The following is a 20,662-nucleotide window of genomic DNA, read 5'->3' as shown; positions in this document are numbered from 1 at the left end:
GGGAGTTGATTAAAGTTTAGGTTATGAAGGCTGGGTGTAGGTCTAGGGTGTAGAGAAAATTTGGATGAAGGTTTAGAATGTAGGGTGTAGGTTAAGAGTCTAGGATGCAGGTCCAGGGAGTTGATACAAGTTTAGGTTTAGAGTGTTGGGTGTAGGTCTACAGCATAGATTAAAGTTTGGGTGAAGGTTTAGAATGTTGGGTGTAGGTTAACTGATTAGGATACAGGTCTAGGACCCAATAAAAGTTTGGGTGAACGTTAACAGATTAGGGTGCAGGCCTAGGGAGTTGATAAAAGTTTAGGTTATGTAGGTTGGGTGTAGGTCTAGGGCGTAGATAAAGTTTGGGTAAGGGTTTAGAATCTAGGGTGTAGGTTTAGCATGTAGGGTGTAGGTTAAGAGTCTTGGGTGCAGGCCTAGGAAATTGATATGTTTAGGTTTAGAATGTTGGGTGTAGGTTAATATAAGGGTGCAGGTCCAGGGAGTGGATGAAAGATTGGCTTTAAAATGTTGGGTGTAGGTCTAGGGTGTAGATAAAAGTTTAGGTTTAGAATGCTGTGTGTAGATCTAGGGTGTAGATAAAAGTTTGGGTAAAGATTTAGAATGTTAGGTGTAGGTTAAAAGATTAGGGGCAGGTCTAGGAGTCAGTAAAATTTTGGATCAAGGTTTAGAATGTAGGGTGTAAAAGTTTAGGGTACAGGTCTAGGGAGTCAATTAAAGTTTAGGTTTAAAATGTAGGGTGTAAGTCTAGGGCAGGGATGGGCAACTTTGGTCCTAGTGGGCCACTATCCTGCAGGGTTTAGCTCAAACGCACCTGAACAAGCTAATCAATGTCTTCCTGATCACTAGAAAGCTACAGGCAGGTGAGGTGTGTTTGGTTAGGGTTGGAACTAAAAACTGCAGGACAGTGGCCCTTCAGGACTAAAGTTGCCCATCACTGGTCTAGAGTGTAGGTAAAAGTTTGAGTGAAGGTTTAAAATGTTGGGTGTAGGTTACCAGATTAAGGTAAAGGTCTAGGGTGTAGATAAAGTTTTTAAAATGTTGGGTGTAGGTCTATGGTGCAATTAAAAGTTTGAGTGAAGGTTTACAATGTTGGGTGTAGGTTAACAGTTTAGGATGGAGGTCTGGGGAGTAGACCTAAAGTAAAGTTTAAGTATAGAATATTGGGTGTAGGTCTAGGGTGTAGTTTAAAGTTTGTTTGAAGGTTTAGAATGTTGGGTATTGGGAGTAGGTCAAATTTAGGTAAATAATTCCGGGTTTACATTAAGAGTTTAGGTTTTAAGGCCAGGAGTCTTAGGAGTCTAAACTTTGCTGTTGAAGAGCTACCTTCCTGCAGTCTTCAGCTCCAAACGTGCTTCAACACACTAGCCTTACTTTCACGTAATCCTGAGCACCTTGATTAGCTGTTTGAATAGGACTGGAGCTAAAATCTGCATAATTGGTAGCCCTCCAGGAGCGTTATTGGCTACCCCTTTGTATGCATATGTAGGGGTTGGTTAAGGGTTTAAGGTGTAGGGTAAGAGGGTAAGGTTAACATGTGGGTCTCTATACACTCCAGGGAAGGTCATCATCAGGGAATTTCTTTTCATTGTTTGGAAAGAAATCTCTTCCAAACATGTCATCGCATTTGTCTGGGTACAACAAAAACCCGCTGAATGTGCTGCTGCCCTCGCTGCCGGTGAACATGCCATTAGTGTTGGTGTCTTTCACCTGCAGCCACACCCAGTCACCCTGGCTCAGACTCATCACCACCTGCTGAGAGGCGGTGTTCATTTCCACTGGTGTAGTTGTCCTCACCACGGCCTCGAAGTTGTGGAAGAGTCCGACCTTTATCATACGTGTGGACACTTGCAGATGGTAGCTAAACACGTAGGTTCCGTTAACTGGAGCGGTGTAGACACCGTTATCAGGGTTGTAGTTCTGGTTTAAGTTGGAGATGATGCGTTTGAAAGGCACTGGGCGGCTCGGTGAAGGAAAGGAGGTCAGTAAAGCGGCGGAGAAACCAGATTGCACGGTGGGTGAACAAGGTCCGGGTATACCAGTCATTCCCATATCTCCCTGATCCCCTTTAGATCCTGTGGCTCCAGTCGGACCCTGCGGCCCTGTCAGGCCAATGTCTCCCTTCTCACCCTTTTCACCTGTTTGACCCTGGGCTCCTGGAGCCCCATCCTCACAATCGCACAGGCCTTGTGGACCTTGGTCACCCTTGTCCCCTGGTACACCTGGAACGCCACGCTCCCCTGCTACACCCGGATCACCCTTTAACCCTTTGGGACCAGGTTCTCCATTCAGCCCAGGTAACCCTCGTGCACCTGCAGGGCCGGGAAGACCTGGTTCGCCTGCCGGCCCTGGTATGGGCTCACAGGTTTCCGGGCACTGACCGTCCTCTCCCTTTGGACCCTGGTCTCCCACTGGACCGTCCACACCACGGTCACCCTTCTCGCCTGAGAAGCAGATATACAAACATGGTCACCAAGGGCCATGTTAGGCATTGTGTGTATGTAAATTGTAATACATTAGGGAAGAGTCACTGACCTTTGAATCCCCTGTCTCCCTTCGGCCCCGAAGCTCCAAGAGGACCAACGTCGCCCTTATCTCCTGCTTCGCCTTTCTCACCTGTGGGTGTGTGAAGTACGTTACTACCACAGCTCACTCAAGCTAAAACTAGAGGTAAAATGCATAGTATGATACTTGTTGTTAAGACTTACCCTTTATGCCAGGACGTCCTGTGAATCCTGGACGGCCAGGAAACCCAGTAAGGCCTCTTGGACCTGGACTACCAGGAACTCCTGTGAGTAGCAGATTCAGTCAGTAAAACGTATAAGCGTAAACAACGAACGGAGTATGAGAAAAATGCTGTGAAGCTTGTACCTGGCAGTCCACGGTCGCCTCTGTCTCCTTTCTGGCCTCGGTTTCCGGAGCAAGCGGAACAGATACAGAACCAGGGAACCTGGTCGGCTGTGGGTGGAACTGGAGCCTCCAGAATCATCTGACAATAGGATAAATCTGGCTCTACGGATCCCCCCTGCGTCACGTTGTCAGTGGGCAATAACCCTAGTTCAGTTGCACGGAATTCGGGAGGGATAGCACACTGGCCTAAAGACAAAAAAAACAACACCCCCAGGATACTCCTCATGTCCTGTAAACAAAATCGTAGAGTTAAATCTAATTACAAAATACCTTTAAAAACGCTGGGTGGTTTTACAATTAAGAGAATGCTTTTTCAGACTTTCTACTTTAAAATTTCATGTTGTGAAATATAACAACTAGCAACTTCCAGTGATAAATGTACCCATTTTGAAATGTGAAAAAAAGCATAATATAGGAATTTGAAATGCTAAACTAAAACACAATTTTTTTTAATGCTATTTAGCATTTTGTTTTTATTCTGTATGTCATTTTTATCAATTAACAGCAGTTAGATAAGACGGATTGATATAACAATCACCCACCATGTTCCAGTGATGCAGCATCTCGCTCTTCCTTAGTCCAAGTTAAGTGTGTGAATAAATCTCTGATGTCCTGATGAACTACGCTTATATACTCGCACCTGCGTGAGTGTGTTTGTGTGCATTTGACTGCAGGGAGTTGGACTTTTCTCTCTCTCCATTCTCTGTGACCTCATTAGGCCAGAATATCATGAGTAATAATATAGTAGAGGAAAAAACTGGAGAAAGCTTCTGCCTTTGTGTGTGTGACACAGCAGTGTGAGAGCAGGCGCGGCTCCGTCAGGACTGTAACAGGAGAGAGTTGATGCGTCTCTGGAGATGATTTATAATACAGGGAAGCATGGGAACACGGCAGGCCTCCGACCTGATCCGGGTCAGATCTCTCGCACACACAAACACGGAGGATTCTCTTACTGTAAGAGCCAGTCAACAGAATATGTAACGAGTAATACCTAGAATATCTTATCACAGATCTGTGAAGAGTATAATGCAGCAGTACATTTGTTAGTTTAATCTTTTATTTTGACAGCTATAGCGCCACACTGAATTTATGGAAGAGTGATGGCTATACTATTTATTTATTTTTTACAGAATAGCTTATAAAAGTAAAAAAAAAAAAAAAAAAACTCTTCCATTTTGAATGCCTTAATGCAAAGGTTAAGTTTGTTTTTATTCTGAGGGGCAGCTAAACTATTCCTTTTAGACATATTCCTTTATTCCTTAAGCTTGTGTTCAAAAACAGTTTGGTTTCCATGCTTTTTGCCAAAAATTTACACTATGGAAAGAACTACAGTGCCGAAAGTATTCATACCCCTTCATTTTCTTCACATTTAGTTACGTTGATACCTTACGTTAAACTGTTTTAAAAAACTTTTCCCCCCACATCAATCTACACCTCATACACCATAATGGCAAAACAAAAAAACAAGTTTTTAACATTTTATTCAAATTAATTCAAAATAAAAAACTTAATGATTCTGTTGCATTAGTATTCATACCCTTATCTTCATACCCTCATTCATATTGCTTGTAGATGTTGCTAGACTTCGAGTGAAGTTAACCTCTGGCAAATTCAATTGAATGGGTATGATTTGGCTAAAAATGCATGTGAAAGCAAAATGCAAGTCAGAGCCTAGAGCTCAGAGACAGGATTGCGTCAAGCCACAGATCAGGGGAAGACTTCAGAAAAAATTCTGCTGCATTGAAGGTTCACAGAAGCATGTAGTCTCCGTTACCCTTAACGGAAGAATAGAAGAAGTGAAACAACCACATCTTCCTATAGAGCTGGCCTCCTGGACAAACTGAACAATTGTTGGAGAATGACCTTGTGGTGACCAAGAACCTGATGGTCACTCTAGTTGAGCTCAATGCTCATATATGCAGATGAGAGAAATTTACAGAAGGACAAACATCATTGCAATACTCTGATCTGGGTTTTATGGTGGTGTGGCAAGACCTAATTCTCTCCTCAGTGAAGACACATGAAAACACACTTGGAATTGGAAAAAAAGCAGGACACTCAGACTGAGAGAAACAAGATTCTGTGGTCTGATGAACCTCATTTCCAAGCATCATGTTTGAATGAAACCAGGCACTGCTCATCACCTGCAGAGTACCATCCCAAAAGTAAAGTGTGCTGGTAGCAGCCTCATGCTGTGGGGCTGTTTTTCAGTGACATGGACTGAGGGTCTTGTTAGAGTAGAAGGAAAACTCAATGCACCAAAATATTGAGCCTTAATGAAAATCCAGTCCAGAGCATTCTTCAGACTGTGCAGAAGGTTCACCTTCCAGCATGACAATGGCCCTAAGCACACAGCAAGAAACAACTCTGTGAATGTCCTTGAGTGGCCCAGCCACAGCCTGGGCTTGAATCCATTCAGACATTTCTGGAGAAACCTGAAAATATCTGCCAGAGCCCATCCAAGCTGACAGAGCTTGAGAGGTGAAGAGATGAGGGAAAAAAAAGGCAGATAACTGCCAAATGTTACATTTACATTTAGTCATTAAGCAGATGCTTTTGTCCAAAGCGACTTACAAATGAGGACAATGGAAGCAATCAAAATCAACAAAAGAGCAATGCTATGAATGCTTCTAAAAGAAAAGAGCAAGCTAGTGTTTTCTTTTTTGTGTATTAATTGTAAAATAAGTAAAAAGACAAAAGATATAAAAGAATAGAGAATTTTTTTAAAGAATGAAATAGAAATATAATAGAGAGTGCTAGAGTTAGAGGGTCTAATAAAGACGGAAGAGTTGTGCTTTTTGCCGATTCTTGAAGATGCTAAGGACTGAATTGGGCAGGTTATTCCAACTAGAGGGAACATTTAAGGTAAAAGTCCATGAAAGTGATTTTGTGCCTCTTTAGGATGGCACAATAATGCGCTGTTCACATGCAGAACACAAGCTTCTAGAGGGCACATAAGTCTGAAGTAATGAATTTAGGTAAAGGGGTGCTGTGCCAATGGTATTTTTGTAAGCAAACATTAATGCCTTGAAATTTATGCAAGCAGCTATTGGTAGTCAGTGCAAACTGATGAACAGAGGTGTGACATGCATTCTTTTCGGCTTGTTGAAAATTAATCTTGCAGCTGCATTCTGGAGCAATTGTAAAGGTTTGATAGAACTAGCTGGAAGGCCTGCAAAGAGAGCATTGCAATAGTCCAGGTCCAGTCTGGACAGAACAAGAGATTGAACTAGAAGTTGTGAAGCATGTTCTGAAAGAAAGGACCTGGTTTTCCTGATGTTGAATAAAGCAAATCTGCAGGACCAGGCAGTTTTAGCAATGTTGTGTAAGAAAGTCAGCTGATCATCAATCACAACCCCAAGCTTTCTGGCTGTTTTTGAAGGAGTTATGGTTGATGTGTCTGACTGGATGATGAAACGATGGGTTTGATGGAAACACAAGCAGGGTTTAGTTGAAGGTGATGGCCCTTCATCCAGCAAGAAATGTCTGTTAGACAAGCTCTGACCTGAGCAGCTATCGTCAGATCATCAGGATGGAATGAGAGGTAGAGTTGAGTGTCATCAGCATAGCAGTGATATAAAAAGCCATATTTTTTGATGACAGAACCTAGTGATGCCATGTAGACAGAGAAGAGAAGTGGACCAAGAACAGAGCCCTGAGGCACTCCAGTAGTTAGAAGTTGCGACTTGGATACTGCACCTCACCTCTCCAAGATACCTTGAAGAACCTAATGTTGATGTGCAAGTTCTGATTACTTATGCAATCTACTTATACACTTACTGTACTAATACATTTAGGAAGTTGTGACAATTCTGTTTTTGCTCTGTCATTATGGTGCATAGATTGATGTGAAAAAGTATAACATACCTGTAAGGCAGCAAACATAGCAAAACATGAAAAAAGCGAGTTTTGAATACTTTTGCAAGGCACTGGATAGCTTGCCATAAAATATGTGGGAAATTTAAGACTTCTTTGGCTTTTTTTGTCTTTGTCATTTCAATTGTGTTAGAGGTCAATTTGACCTAGGGCCACACAATTATGACAAAAACCTTAATTGTCGATTTTTCCCTTGAAATTTTAATTGCGATGATTATTTAAGATGATCACAATTCACACTGATTGATGTTTTAAATAGCTTTATACCATTGTTTGAAGCAACTGCATGCCGTAATTTTATATAACAATAAAAAACAAGCTGAAAACACTGTTCCTGAAATACTTTTATGGCTATTCTCATTGCCACAAATGTCAACGATACATTGGCTTGTTTTTTTTTTTTCAATAAAAAAAGTGAAAACATGCAATTTTCATGTTAATTGTTAATGCTTTTATCATGGTATACAGTGTTATCATGATATTGAAATTTATTTGCAAAGTGGTGTCACAATACAGTATAACAGGGGTTAATAACTGTTTTCTTATAACAAAAATAACTGAACATTTAAATACAATAAATACGCAATTTTTCTTTAAAAGTTAAAGTTAAAAAGTAAACTAAAATTACACAGATTAAAATGCAAAAGAATTATAAAGACCAATAGGTATCACTTTCTTCACAATGAGCAATAGCTACATTTGCTACATAAGTTATTAATATTTGTTAAAAAAAAAATACAACTCTTAGTTCATGTTAGCTCATTAAATAACACAGTTGCAACTTTTGACTTTAACAATTTGTTATTAAATATTGTAATTACCCAAGATTAATGAATGTTTAGGAGATTTTTTTTCCTAATTTGACCCATATATTTTTATGCTCAAAATGAGCTGCACAGACACAAAATTTAAAAATGTTTTTGTCATGACTGCTTGCTTTTTCTCAAACCCTTGTTGAGGGTAAAATGGGTTTCTTCCTTGAAGACGCTGGAGACAACAATAGAAATCAACGGGAATTCCCCTTGTAAATTAGCTTAGGAAACATGCATCCTTTGTGCCTGATCTAAATCAGATTCACTCGACTAAAATGAGCTAGATATCACATTGTTGTAAAAGTGGCCAAAACCCCTCTAAAACCAGCCTGCTGACCAGCTATGACCAGCTAAAACCAGCCAACCAGCCTACGATAGGAATTGAAGAACTTTGCAATATTAACACTATAAATTAACTGAGATTAATTAAAGTTAAAAGTAAACTGAGTTAAAGAGCAACACTTTTATCTTACACTGAAAAAACTCTGTTGAAACAGTTTTCATTTAGAAATTTACAAATAAGTACAAATAAATACTAAGTAACAATGAATTAAGCATGAAATGTTGAAGTAAAGTGACTGAAATGGTGTTTTCTTGTAAAACTTCCTCTAGTAATCTTTTACAGGTAGTTTCACAACAAAAATAATGTTGCAACATTAACATTCTTTCGTTACTTTGCAGCTGAATTGAAACAATCTGCATCGTTTAAAGTGCTTCATAAATAAATGTGACTTGACAGTAATTTCCGGACACACATCCATCCATCCAATGTCCACAAGACATTTTTTTAACTTAATAATGTTGCTTCTGGTCCAAAAAAAATCAGTCCATAATTCATAATAACACTTCTTCCGTTTAAAGTTGTCCTCTTACATCGGAATGTGACTTTTTCCTTATATATAATGCTTGAACTCTTCTCTTCTGATTCAGACAAGATGACATTTTCATAGGTGTTCCAACAGTGTTTCAGAAACACAAAGTGGCTGTTTTAAACATTGTATCTTGTTTTAATATTTTTAAAGGTACAAAATTATTTTTGATTGAAAGTGTGCGTGTGCTATCTTTTATATTACAAAATATAATAATAAAATATATTATGCTTCTTTTTTTGTAATCTAATGCAATCCCAGTTTGCAAATGTGTGACTCTGTGTCATAAGTGGCACTGGTATATTTGTAGCAATAGCCAAAAATACATTGTATGAGTTTTTATTTTATGTCAAAAAAGTCATTAGGATATTTAGTAAATTTCCTAGCATAAATATAGCAAAACGTATCTTTTAATTAGTAATGTGCATAGCCAAGAACTTAATTTGAACAGTTTTAAAGGTGATTTTCTCAACATTTAGATTTTTTTGCACCCTTAGATTTCAGATTTTCAAATAGTATCTCAGCCAAATATTGTCCTCTCCTAATAAACAATACATCAATGGAAAGCTCAGTTTTATGTATAAATCAAATTTCAAATTGCCCCTTATGATTGGTTTTGTGGTCCAGGGTCACATATGTGTTCAAATAAGTACAAATGAATGGTAAGTAACAATGAATTAAGCATGAAATGTTAAAGTAGAATGACTGAAATGGTGTTTTTTTGTAAAACTCTAGCTTTCACAAGTAGTTTCACAACAAAAATGTTGCATTTTGCAACATTCACATTGTTTATTACTGTGCAGCTGCATTGAAACGGCATTGTTTAAAGTGCTTTATAAACAAATGTGACTTGACAGTAATTCCCAGACAATAGTGGACATAAAAAGGTGTTTATGTAACAAATATCACATGTAACGTGTGCTAAAACACACAGGATCAGTTTCCGTCTCAATAAAGAGAGCGAAAAAGGTAAAGGTGTGTGTTTGTGAAAGAGAACTACTGAACGTGTTACTAAAGTCGATGCTGTGTTGTTTGGAAAGAATGTGTTATTATTTTAAAAGCAATGCATCCTAATGAGAGCTAGTGTGTGTGTTTCTGAGGAAGTATGCATTGGCAAGATGTGAAACTGGACACACAAACACAAACAAAGCCACAGCCGCTTCTTTACAGCACCGCCCAGCTCTTGACCCTGTTTCTACTGTCCTGCGCTTCTTTATACGGCTCTACTGTGTTTATTGTCCTTATGAGGAATTCCATTATGGCTGTATGTGCTGCAGAAGCCCTCAAAACCCATTAGGATCAAGTGTATTGCTACACAATCGGCAATCATCGCTGTATTTATTACATTAGGGTGTATATTTACGGGAAATGCACACACACTGGCTATTATATTCTCGCCTGTTCCATAACATCAGGTTGAACATTGTGCTGCAGGCTGTTGTGATTGCTTTTGTGATTTTAAATAAAAAATCCATCAATCTCCTGAAGAAACAGCTGAAGCTGTCTCAGATGGATCTATGCATGTGGATGCCGTCAAGCAAAATTTTGCATGATTTTAAAAACAATACATAAAGAGATAAAAAGAAGAGGAGGCACACTTCCTTGTAATGGGCAGTGAATGGGTGCCGTCAGAATTAAAGTTTAAACAGCTGATAAAAACATCACAATAGTAATCCACACAAATCCAGTCCATAAATTAACATCTCAAAAAGCCAAAAGATGCATGTTTGTAAGAAACAAATCCATTTTTAAGACATTTTTTAACTTAACAATGTTGCTTCTGAAAGTTGTCCTATTAAATCAAAATCTGACTTTGTGTTTATAAATGAAGCTTGAACTCTGCATATTTTCCTTCTGATTCAGGCAAGACGACATTTTCATAGGTGTTTTGTGATTTTTATTCGGCAGTATATGTTCCAACAATGTTTCATAAACACAAAGTATCTTTTTTAAACACTGTATCTATTGTTTTAATATTTTTAAAGGTACAAAATTACTCTTAGTCTGAAAGTTTGCATGTGCTATCTTTCTTTAAAATATATTATGCTTATTTTTTTGTAATCTAATGCAATCCCAGACTGCAAATATGTGACTCTGGAGCACAAAACCAGTCTTAAGTAGCATGCGCATATTTGTAGCAATTACATTGTATGGGTCAAAATGATTATTATTATTTTATTTTTTTTTTTGTCTAAAAAATCATTAGGTATTTACTTAGTAAAAATCATGTTTAATTAAGATATTTTGTCAATTTTCTAGTATTGAAATATCAATTTAAATGCAGGCTGCTGAGATTGCTATTGTGTTTTTTATAAAACATCCATCAATCTCCAAACATTGAGTTGATCTTAAATGTAGCATTCCATCACTTGCTCACTAACGGATCCACTGCAGTGAATGGGTGCCGTCAGAATTAATGTTTAAACAGCTGATAACAAAATCACAATAATCCACACCACTCCATAAATTAACATCTCGAAAAGCCAAACGATGCATGTTTATAAGAAATAAATCCATCTTTAAGACATTTTTTAACTTAATGTTGCTTCTGATCCAAAAAATCTGTCATAATCCATAATAACACTTCTTCCATTGAATGTTGTCCTCTTACATCAAAATGTGACTTATAGCTTATAAATGATGCTTGAACTCTGTATAATTCTAATTTCAGACAAGATGACATTTTCATTGGTGTTTTGTGATTTTTAGTTGGTATGTTTCAACAATGTTTCAGAAACACAAAGTGACTTTTATTTTAAACACTGTATCTATTGTTTTAATATTTTTAAAGGTACAAAATGATTTTAGTTTGAAAGTGTGTGTGTGTGCTACATTTCTTTAAAATATATTATGCTTATTTTTTTGTAATGTAATGCAATCCCAGTTTGCAAATAAGTGACTCTTGAGCACAAAACCAGTCTTAAATAGCACTGGTATATTTGTAGCAATAGCATTGTATGGGTCAAAATTACAGATTTTTATGTCAAAATCATTAGGATATTAAGTAAAGATCATGTTCCATGAAGATTCTTTGTAAAATTCCTACCATAAATGTATCAAAACTTAATTATTGATTAGTAATATGCATTGTTAAGAACGTCATGTGGACAATTTTAAAGGTGATTTTCTCAATATTTCGTTGTATCTCAGCCAAATATTGTCCTATTCTAACAAACCATACATCAATGGAAAGCTATTTTTTATGTATCAATCAAATAAATTTCAAATTGACCCTTATGGTAGTTTTTGTAGTCCAGGGTCACATCTATGTTCTGATGTTTCTATTAATTTATGAAAACATTATTTCTGATGTTGAAAATGTTGAATTTAAAATTTTTGGAATGTTAAGGAAACATAAAATTGCATCATTTTGCAAACATTATAGGAATGTTACTTTTAAATCTTCTCCGAAAGTTCTAAATCAAGTAAAAAATGTTTTTTTAAAAGTCAAGCATAGAAACAAAGCTAGAAATCAAGCTAGAGAAATGCTAATTGTGATAAAATCATGCTAGCAACATGTTAATAAAATGTTAATCATGCTAACAACTTGCTAATCATACTAACAACATGCTAGCAACTTGCTAATCATATTAGAAACATGCTAGGAACAAGCTAGTAACATGCTAATTGTGATAAAATCATGATAGCTGCATGTTAATCATACTAGAAACATGCTAGTAACTTGTTAATCATGTTAGAAACATACTAGCAACTTGCTAATCAAGCTAGAAACATGTTCGCAACAAGCTAATTGTTATAAAATCAAGCTAACAACATGCAAATCATTTTAACAACAGGTTAATAAAATGCTAATCATGTTAATAACATGTTGGTAACCTGCTAATCATACTAGAAAATGTTAGTAACTTGGTAATCATGTTAGAAACATGCTAGCAACAAACTAGTAACATGCTAATCGTGATAAAATCATGCTAGCTGCATGTTAATCATGTTAGAAATTTGGTAATCATGCTAAAAACATGCTGCCGACTTGCTAATCATGCTAGGAACATGCTAGTAACTTGTTAATCATACTAACATAGTAACTTGCTAATCATGCTAGATCATGTTAGCAACAAGCTAGTAACATACTAATGATGATAAAATCATGCTAGCTGCATGCTAATCATACTAGAAAAATGTTAGTAACTTGGTAATCATGTTAGAAACATGCTAGTAACTTGATAATCATACTAACATACTTGCTAATCATGTTAGAACATGTTAACAACAAGCTAATAACATACTAATGATGATAAAGTCATGCTAGCTGCATGCTAATCATACTAGAAAATGTTAGTAACTTGGTAATCATGTTAGAAACATGCTAGTAACTTGCTAATCATATTAACACAGTAGTAACTGGCTAATCATGCTACATGTTAGCAACAAGCTAGTAACATACTAATGAAGATAAAATCATGCTAGCTGCATGCTAATCATACTAGAAAAATGTTAGTAACTTGGTAATCATGTTAGAAACATGCTAGTAACTTGCTAATCATGCTAGGAACAAGCTAGTAACATACTAATCATGATAAAATCCTGCTAGCTGCAAGCTAATCATACTAGAAAATGCAAGTAACTTGCTAATCATGTTAGAAACATCTTAGTAACTTGCTAATCATGCTAACAACATGCTGGCAACTTGTTAATCATATTAACATAGTAGTAATTTGCTAATTATGCTAGAAACATGCTAATTGTGATAAAATCATGCTAGCTGCATGCTAAGCATAGCAGAAACATGCTAACAACTTGTTAATCATACTAGAAACATGCTAGTAACTTGCTAACCATGCTAGGAACATGCTAGCAACAAGCTAGTAACATGCTAATTGTGATAAAATCATGCTAGCAAAATGCTAATCAAACTTTAAGCTTTTAAAACTACTTTAAACGTCAAACTATTTCAGACCGAAAACCGTCAAACCTAAAATTTTAAAAGTAATTAATTAACTTTTTAAACTTTTAAACTTTAAAAAACAACAACATCAAACCTAAACATTCTGGTCCGGCTTTCTCAAGCCAACTTAAAGTCTTTTTTTCATCTAGTTATATTCTTTCGTCCATCTGCATTACCCCTGACATGTAAGGAGGATATATGTGCTCTTGTTTGTAAAATATGTTTTGTAATATTTTAAGGCTACTCATATACAGTCTCAGTTCCAACAGCTCGGTCCGGTAGGCGGCGCACGCTCTCCGCTTCTCCCGGCTGCAGTGTTCGGTCTGTCCGTGTGGCGGCGCTGTGAGGCCGGTCCCGCTGGAACACGTCTGTGAGTGTGAATCCCGGGGGCTGGAGCGCAGGATGGCGGCGGTCGGTGCTGCTGCTGCTGAGGCCGAATCGTCGGACAGCGAGCCGGAGCAAGAGCACGGGTCCCCGCAGAAACTCATTCGGAAGGTCTCCACGTCCGGTCAGATCCGGAGCAAGGTAATATATAACACGTGGGGGTTGTGTTCAATGTTGGTTTGCAAAGAGAAACGCGCTTCAGACCAAGCGGCCCGTCCGAGATCCGCGACATTTCCTACGTGTCCAGACCCTCCGGTTCCGACCGACACCGACACCGGTCGCGGAGACGAGCCGCGTGTGAATGTAACGGTACCGCGCGGGTCTGTGATGAGCGGGGCTGTGCGCGCGCGTGTTCGGCTGGATTGCAACATTGTAACTGTTTGTTTGGAATCTGAGAGTTGGAAAATGAAACACTGTAACATTTGCAGCTCAATGAAAGCGCCGCGGTTACATTGAAACAAATTCCCTTACAAAAAATGACTATACTTTCTGCCGCAGTACAATTGCTGCAGTTATTTTACTATAGTTAAACTGGTAAAAATAGAGACATAAATAATATTAAAAATAGAAAATACATAAACAATTATTTTTAGAAATTGCATATTAAACTATTATAAATAATATAGTAAAATAAATGCAAATATATCTTATTTTAGTGGCTGGCATGGTTTACTTTTTTAGGGCAGCATGTCTATCTGTCCCTCTGTCTGTCTTTCTTTCAGCCGGTTCATTTTACAAGCTCAAACCTTACAAAAATTCCCTTTGGTATGTCTGTATATCATAATTAGCAATTATTATTTAAAAATGTGGTCAACCTCCACTCATCAAAAAGTATATGTAAAGTGAAATAAGCTTTTTGTTGGAGATTTAATGTATTTTTATGGTATTTTTAACACATGCTGTGTAGCCTAAAGCTTTAAGATAAGGTTTTATTATGAGTTATCACTATTCACACTTATTAAAAACCAGTGCGATCAGAATCATACTAAAGATTTTTTTTTTCACATTTTAAGCTTGTTCCGTTACTGATAAACATCGAAACATAAGATGAAGCGATAAAGAATATGAAAACTACTATTTGCAGAATTCACTTCCTGAAAGCTTAATCTTTTTTTTTATTTAGTGCATTCTAGTATATTGGATCTGGTTTTGAGAATGCAAAATACAAAAAAAGTCTTGAAAATAAACCATCAAAATCATGTTTTGGCTCTTTATAATTATCAGCTGCTTTCTTTGTGAATTAATTTTAGATTTGTGGCTATGCTTAGAATTTTTGTTGTTGTTGCAAATATCATTAGCTGTGATGAAAAGCATTGCATATATGAGAGATCTTCGCTGACAAAGGCTCAAAAGCCTGTGTGTATCCGGTTAGTGAGATCACATGCTAGATATGTGAGATGATGCTCTGTTGCTCAGGACAGACCGGAGATGATCTGTGTTTGCATCATTTATATGCTCTTATGGTGTCTGTGATTTATTGTTTAATATCTTTCACCTAGAAAACTAACCGGTGTTGTTTGCTCATGCTGAAGGGCAATTCACAGCCAGCGTTTGTGGAAAGCGCTTATGAGTGATTACTGGAAAAAGCGTTGTTTTTTCACAAACTGGTTTTAGTTTTGAGATTTCAATAACATTTTTTCTTTCAGACTAGTGGAAAGAAACAGACAAAAATACACATTTGTTACCCAGGACCACAAAACCATAGGGGTGATTTTTTTAAAACTGAATAAATAAGCTTTCCTTTAATGTATGGATCGTTCTAAATATTGAGAAAATGGCTCTTAGTTCTTAGCAATGCATATTAATAATCAAAAATGAAGTTTTGAAATGTTTATGGTAGGAAATTTACAAAGTGTCGACATGGAACATTATTTTAACTTAACATCCTAATAATTTTTGGCATAAAAGAAAGATCATTTTGACCCATACAATGTTGGCTATTGCTACAAATATACCACCCACGCTACTTATTATTGGTTTTGTGGTCCAGGGTTACATTTAAGTGTATTTTGTTACATATGCATCTGTACATTTCAAATGCAATACATAATTTTAAAAGCTGTCTTGACAAAACAATTTTTTAATTCACTTTAGTAGTATTTGCATACACCAAAACTTTTTTTTTCCTGTCTATATTCTGAAGGTTTTCACTGAGGCGTTTGTTTATATATAATTCTTAGTTAATCTTACTTTTTATAACATTTTATTGCTAAAACATAGTGTAAATCTATTTTTTTCTGCATGTTAACAGTATTTCCTGATTTATTCAGCCATTCAAATTGAAATCCACAATCCCTTTTGTTAAAAAAAAAAAAAAAAAAAAACTTTAAATCTATGTCAACAAAATTTTATTTATTTATGTTCTGGATATATATTCAAATTTCTGCATATATGTGACCTTGGACCACAAAACCAGTCATAAGGTTAAATTTTACAAAACTGAGATCTATACATCATATGAAAGCTCAATAAATAAGCTTTCTATTGATGTATGGTTTGTTAGGATAGGACAATATTTGGCCGAGATACATCTATTTGAAAATCTGGAATCTGAGGATGCAAAAAAATCAAAATACTGAGAAAATCACCTTTAAAGTTGTCCAAATTAGGTTCTTAACAATGCATATTACTAATCAAAAATTACATTTTGATATATTTATAGTAGGAATTTTACAAAAAATCTTCATGGAACATGATCTTTACTTAATTTCCTAATGATTTTTGGCATAAAAGAAAAATCAATAATTTTGACCCATACAATGTATTTTTGGCTATTGCTACAAATATACCCCAGCGACTTAAGACTGGTTTTGTGGTCCAGGGTCACATATAACATAACAAAATGCTTATTTCAAAAAACGTGTAATACAAAACAAATGTCTAGCAGGGTAACAAATCATTTTAAGTTAAAACAATTACGTTATGTACCTGTTATTATATGCACAGCCCAAAAAAGAAAAAAAGAAAAAAGAAAAAAAAAGTTACACACCCTTATTACAAAACAAAAGCTGAAATTTAGCTCAGTGTCCAAATTAAGAGGGTCAAAGATGTCCTATTTTGGTGTTTGCCTTATATTTAATGCTGTTTGAAAGATGAATCGTGATTAATCACATAAAAAAAGTTTTTGTTTACACAAGTATATGTGTATATACTGTGTATATTTATTATGTGTATATATAAATACACACACATGCATAGATTTATTTAAGAAAAAAAACATGTTTATATTTTAAATTTATTTGTATGTAATATTAACTATATGAATAAAATATATGTATGGAAATAGATGTAAATATTGTCATAATATACACTGTGTGTGTGTGTGTGTATTTATATATGCATGATAAATATACACAGTACACATGCATATATTATGTAAACAAAAACTTTTATTTTGGATGCAATTAATTTGGATTAATGTTTTGCCTGGTATTAATTAAATAAAATTTACAAAAGTGATTTTATATACTTTGAAAGCATATTAAATGCAAGCAAAGTGTCTACTTTAATTTTTCAAATAACGTTGGTAAAAAAAAAAAGATGAAATAATGTACCATCATCTTTCAGCACAACAGAAATATAAAAAAGAAAAAATTAAACATCTGAATTAAATGCAAGCAGTAATACTGCAAAATTTAAACATTTTTATTGCAAAATAAAACTAAGGTGAAATTTAGCTCATTGTCCAATTTAAGTGGGTCAAAGACGTCCAGTTTTGGTGTTTGCAATAAATGTAATGCCGGGCCAAAAGTTAATCGCGATTAGTCGCTTAAAAAAAGTTTAATAAAAGTTTTTGTTTACACAATATCTGTGTGTACACTGTGTATATTTATTATTTATATATAAATACACACACATGCACAGATTTATATTTTAAATATTTTTTATATAATATTAACTATATGAATAAAAATATATCTATGGAAATTCATGTGTGTGTTTATATATGCATAATACATATGCACAGTACACATGCATATATTACGTAAACAAAAACTTTTATTGTGTATGCAATTCATTTTGATTTATTTTTCCTGGCTTTAATTAAATAAAATTTACAAAAGTGATTCTGTATAGATAGAAATCATATTAAATACAAGCAAGTGTCTGCTTGAATAGCTTTTGTGTAAAAAAGGATGAAATAATGTTTAATCGTCAGAAATATTTATATAAAAATAAAGCAACATGCTTTTTCTGACTTGGTTAAAATATATAAAATTATATAATAACTAAATGAACTACAGTTTTATTAAATTTAAATTATTGTTTTAAATGATTGCTGACACATAGGTGATTTAAAGGAAAGTAGCAGATATTAAATTTAAATGAGCAATGATTTATTTTATGAGGGCTGTGATCCTTAAGTAGGTTCTTAAGTAGATCATTAATGATTCTTGATCTAAATTGGCCTAACTAGATTTTTATCTGAAATATTGTTACACTGATTGACATTTTAATGGCTGCTGTCGGTATATCATGGTAAAAATGTATCATTATTTTTGCTAAGAAATGTTTTAAATTAAACTAAACACATTCTAATCTAATGTATGGATAAAAGTTTTGGCAACACTACCTACATTAGTTAACATGAACTAAGAATAAACAATACTATTTATTAATGCACTATAAATATCACAAGTTGTGTTTGTTAACGCACTGTGAACTGACATGAACAAAAAATGAACAATGACTGTATTTTTATAAACTAACAATAACGATGATTAATAAACAAATGCAATACATGCATTGGAAATAATAATAATTAATGTAAGTCAAAGTCAACTTTATTGTCAATTCTGCCACATGTACAGGACATACAGAGAATTGAAATTGCATTACTCTCAGACCCATGGTGCATACAAGTAACATTAAATACAAAGGTAGAATTAAAAAATATGAATAAATACAAATAAACATATAATATATAAAATGAAAAACACAAGAAGTAAGGGCACATGGTAGAGAGTGCAAACCATGTAAACAATATAGTGCATATATTGATGCTTCAAAACCCTATTTAGTCTTTGACCCGAGTGTTTAGGCACCAGACATAGACATGTGAGTAAATGATGACATGGTTTGTTATTTTTAGGCGCGGTATTCCTTGAAGTCTCCGGGAAGTATGCTTGTCTAGAGATGCATTAGTTAAGGTAACAGTAATGCGTGGGTGGCCAGAGGCTCTGCTGCAACATGCCCGGCCTGTAAATGCCGCTCTAGGCTGAATTCTGAGAAGCGGAAGCCGTGTCTCGCCGCTGAACTGTCATCACGTCTGTTTGCTGTGGTGGGGGGAGAAAGGAGAAAGGTCACGGTTCAGATCGGTCACGGGCTCTTTGAGTCTGATCAGACAGAGGTGAGATAAAAGCTCTCGCTCCAAACAGCCACGGCAGTAACCGCAGGCATCTGTCCTCTGAAAGGTCACGCTTGACCAGCGGGCGCTTCGGTGATAGTCATTTCAGAGCAGTCATTTTTGTTTCAGAGGTTTACTGAAAAGCATCTTTGTAGTGCTGTGAATCTTTGTTTAAACGACGAATCGATTCGCTTCATGATTCACAGGTTTATTTAAAAGCTTCACCTAAATTCTTTAAATGCTTAGTTGGGGGAAAATTACACTGCAGCCTTTATGGTGTCAGTTAGGGATGCACCGAAATGAAAATTCTTGGCCAAAGCCGAACAAAATGAAAGGGGTCATCGGATTCAAAACTTACTTACTTACAACCACCCTACAATGTTAAAAATCCACCCAGTGGTATTTTTTTAATCTTTAGAAGTAATATCCCCTTTTTAAAATCAGCTCATTCTCAGCTTCTTGTGGGTGTGACGACACGCAGACAGAGGCCCCTCCCATGATAGTTGATTGACACAAGCGCCTTACCTTAGACCCGCCTTCACCGAGCTGAAACAGTCCAACTCAGTTCGCCATTGTGTGACTCAGGTGCAGAGGAAGACTCTAATTGAGCGATTGAGGTGTTCTGTTGTTGGATGTAATAATGAACATAGCAGTGTTCATTTAATCCCGACATCTGAGCCGCTGAGGACGCAGAGGATTAATGTTACTTTCGTTTTTGAAAAGAAAGCTCCGATCCCGATCCACATATGCATCTATGTTCGTGTGAATCATTCGTGATGCAGCTTCACCCACAGCAGAAGTGAGTTTAAGGGTTTTTTATGCATCTTTGCAAATGGCCTTTCTTAATAATGTGCTTGTAGGCAAGTTTCGCAGCTAAATGCTGTAAAGTAAACATTACGGCTTTTCATCCCATGGCAGAGAGGGGCGGAGCGAGCAGAGCTCATTAGCATTTAAAGGAACATGATTTTAACAAGGTAAAAAGAGTGTTTTTTTTTACATTACCATTAAGAATTTTTAACCAAAGTATGTTATAGACTTCTCATTAAGACCCTAAAGAATCATATCAACTTGTGGAAAGTGGGCACCCGATGACCACTTTAAACACTTGTCTGAAGGTCGATTACAAAACATGTTTTTTTTGTGTTTTTCACCATAGAGTTAATTAAAAAGCCAAATTGTGCTCTTTACAGTTTTGTGTTGCTGTTAAAAAAATAAATAAATAAAAAATTACAAGTCAACAATTCAATAAAAAAATATATATATATATATAAAAAAAAAAAAAATATATATATATATATATATATATATATATATATATATATATATATACACACAGTGGGTACGGAAAGTATTCAGACCCCCTTAAATGTTTCACTCTTTGTTATATTGCAGCCATTTGCTGAAATCATTAAAAAAAAATTTCAGCCATTTTTTTTCCTCATTAATGTACACACAGCACCCCATATTGACAGAAAAACACAGAATTGTCAACATTTTTGCAGATTTATTAAAAAGGAAAAACTGAAATATCACATGGTCCTAAGTATTCAGACCCTTTGCT

At 35.6% G+C, this 20,662-nt stretch overlaps 2 protein-coding genes across 2 annotated transcripts in view; one reads left to right on the top strand and one right to left on the bottom strand.

Moving 5' to 3' along the window:
- Positions 1-449: 449 nt before the first annotated feature.
- On the bottom strand, positions 450-13,858 carry LOC141285239 (uncharacterized). Its single transcript, XM_073818279.1, has 6 exons — positions 13,623-13,858; positions 3,697-3,859; positions 2,869-3,136; positions 2,706-2,786; positions 2,533-2,613; positions 450-2,441 (listed from the first exon to the last, which is right to left on the bottom strand). The coding sequence occupies exons 1-6, from the start codon at positions 13,856-13,858 to the stop codon at positions 1,543-1,545; spliced, it is 1,728 nt and encodes a 575-aa protein (XP_073674380.1). The 3' UTR covers positions 450-1,542.
- A 67-nt stretch (positions 13,859-13,925) lies between these two features.
- Positions 13,926-20,662, top strand: part of LOC141285238 (eukaryotic translation initiation factor 4 gamma 1-like) — a 44,963-nt gene continuing 38,226 nt past the window's right edge. Inside the window, exons 1-2 of the mRNA XM_073818278.1 lie at positions 13,926-14,063; positions 18,847-18,874. Of these exons, the coding sequence (XP_073674379.1) occupies positions 13,926-14,063; positions 18,847-18,874 (166 nt within the window). The remainder of the gene's footprint in view (positions 14,064-18,846; positions 18,875-20,662) is intronic.

The sequence above is a fragment of the Garra rufa genome, chromosome 14 (assembly GCF_049309525.1).
Source record: "Garra rufa chromosome 14, GarRuf1.0, whole genome shotgun sequence".
Classification (NCBI taxonomy): domain Eukaryota; kingdom Metazoa; phylum Chordata; class Actinopteri; order Cypriniformes; family Cyprinidae; genus Garra; species Garra rufa.
The sequence above is the reverse complement of the archived record's forward strand: the minus strand, read 5'-3'. Positions and strand labels throughout refer to the sequence as shown.